The sequence below is a fragment of the Nestor notabilis genome, unplaced genomic scaffold (assembly GCF_000696875.1).
Source record: "Nestor notabilis isolate BGI_N333 unplaced genomic scaffold, ASM69687v1 scaffold14179, whole genome shotgun sequence".
Classification (NCBI taxonomy): Eukaryota; Metazoa; Chordata; class Aves; order Psittaciformes; family Psittacidae; genus Nestor; species Nestor notabilis.
The window spans coordinates 3,310-5,741 of record NW_009945150.1 but is presented as its reverse complement, the minus strand read 5'-3'; the positions used below and the strand labels follow the sequence as shown (position 1 = coordinate 5,741).

The 2,432-nt window shown below is 51.5% G+C and overlaps 1 protein-coding gene across 1 annotated transcript in view; it reads left to right on the top strand.

The window, feature by feature from the left end:
- Positions 1 to 583, top strand: part of LOC104412130 (low-density lipoprotein receptor-related protein 2-like) — an 8,937-nt gene extending 8,354 nt beyond the window's left edge. The window contains exons 19-20 of the mRNA XM_010022747.1: positions 126 to 287; positions 565 to 583. Coding sequence (XP_010021049.1) covers positions 126 to 287; positions 565 to 583 — 181 coding nt within the window. The remainder of the gene's footprint in view (positions 1 to 125; positions 288 to 564) is intronic.
- Positions 584 to 2,432: the final 1,849 nt, after the last annotated feature.

Below are 2,432 nucleotides of genomic sequence, written 5' to 3'. Positions count from 1 at the left end.
CTATTTGGAAAGCTCCCATCACCCTTGCAGGCCACTACCAGGGATTGCGGCAGGACCTTGGGATCTGCCCCATGTCTAGGAGGTGGCAATGCCATTCTCATTGGCATTGTTGTTTTCCTCCCCAGGACCTCAAGCACTGCCTCGACCCGAGTGCTGACCTTGTACCACCGTGAAAGCGACCCTGAGGAAGAGGATGAGGAGGAGGAAGAGCTTCCTCCAAAGAGTGATACCTTTGTGAATGAAGCTTATGATGGGAAAGAGGTGAGCAGCATCTGGAACAGACCCTGGTAGGGATCTCCCTGCCACTCTACGGTGCCCCAAGGCCCCCTCCTGATATGCAGGTCCCTCCCCAGACCATTGGTGCCCACTCTTGAGCAAGCTCTGCTCTCCTGCTGGGAGAAAAGGGCAAAACTCTGGGGTGCCTGGAGTCTGGCTGGTTACACGGACTGTCCCATTCCACGTGTGGCTGCAGCCCCTGTACCAAGGTGCAGGGTGGGCTCAGGAATGCTGGCTCAGACTCATCCCTGATGCATCCTGATGCTCAGCCCTCTGTTATCTCTGCAGGAGCTGCCAGCCCCGCTAAGGAAAGGAACATCTTGCCCCGACACTGTATGTTCATAAAGGAACGTTGTGCAGCATCTCTGGTGCCATTGTGATTTGTGTGTGGGCCAGGGAGGGGAGGATGGTTTGCTCTTCTCAGCTCTCTAAGTTCTAGGGAACTTACAGGAGATTTTCAGGAAGTCTCCAGCTCCAAAACACCCTGTGAGCTACCTGAATCTGATCACCCACTGCAAGGTGCATCTTGTGTCATCCCTTAATTACACTTAGGGTCTCTTCATAGAATCATGGAATGTTTAGGGTTGGAAGGCACCTTAAAGATCACCCTGTCGCAACTCCCCTGCCAAGGCCAGGGGCACCTTCCACTAGACCAGGTTTCTCCAAGCCCTGTCCAAACCCTGCGTGGGCTGTCCAGCCACAGCTTCTCTGGGCACCCTGTGCCAGTGCCTCAGCACCCTCACAGTAAAGAATTTCTTCCTAATATCTAATATAAATCTACCCTTTGTCAGTTTAAAGCCACTCTTTGTCCTATCACTACATCCTTTGTAAAAAAGTCCTTCTCCAGTAGAGCCCCTTTAGGTACCAGAAGGCTGTTACAAGGTCTCCCCTGAGCCTTCTCTGCTCCAGGATGTACAACCCCAACTCTCAGCCTGTCTTCACAGAAGAGGTGCTCCAGCCCTCTGATCATCATTCTGGCCTTCCTCTGGACTCACTTGAGCAGGTTCATGTCCTTCTTGTGTTGGGGCCCCAGAGCTGGATACAGCACTGCAGGTGGGGTGTCATGAGAGCAGAGCAAAGGAAGGAGAATCACCTCCCCCAGCCTACTGGCCACGCTCCTTTTGGTGTGGCCCAGCATACGGTTGGCTTTCTGGGCTGCAAGTGCGCACTGATGGCTCATGTTGCGCTTCTTGTCACCCAGCACCCCCAAGTCCTTATTTTCAGGGCTGTTCTCAGTCTGTTCTCCATTCAGCCTGTATTTGTGCTTGGGATTGCCCCAACCCATGTGCAGGACCTTGCACTTGGCCTTGTTAAACTTCATGAGATACATGTGGTCCCACCTCTCCAGCCTGTCAAGGTCCTTTTGTATGGCATCACTTCCCTCCAGCTTCCTTCCATCTTGGTCCACCATCCCTCTGCAGCAAGGCTTAGCTTGTTGACCCAGGGTGCTTTGGACTTGCCTGGGGTAGAAATCAGGCTGAATAGCTCTGCAAGAAAGCTGAATTAGCTCTTGCCCTGTTATTCTGGGTGCTGAGCAGGATTTTATAGTGCATTTTTGACCTCCTGAGTGTCCCTTACAAACCAGTGAGACCAGTTTTACTGCCTCACACCAAGCTAATGATGAAAGGGGAAATATACACTATTTTCTTACCCTGTGATCTCTTCCTTGGCTGTGCTTAAGGAAGGAGAAACCTCTTTCAGAGCTGATTTTTTTCATAGGGAAAGTCCCTGAGGAAGGTGCTATAAAAGCAACTTGTTCTCTTTTACAGACCTTTTCTCCCTGCTTCAGGCAAAGCACAGGGAGCTGGGTTAGCTGTACCCCCTGGCTCCCAGCCTAGCCTGCCTGGCAGAAAGCCCATAACCATACCACAGCACAGACCCGTTCCTCTTCATTTATTCTGCTGTTTGCAGAGCCCTGAGTTGAGCAGAGGCATGTGGGAGGTGCTTCCCAGCCCAGAAGGCTGCACACCGCTAACCTGTGCCTTGCTCACATTAAAGAAAAAGATCTTTGCCCTAGGTTTCCTGCAGCAGTGTCAGACATCCAATTCCAGGGAAAACAATAATGTAATAATTGAGTGGCAGAGCAAAAGGGACAGTTTGAGCTGGATACCTCTCTAGAGGGACCCAGAACAAAGAAATCCCTGTTGTTTTATTTC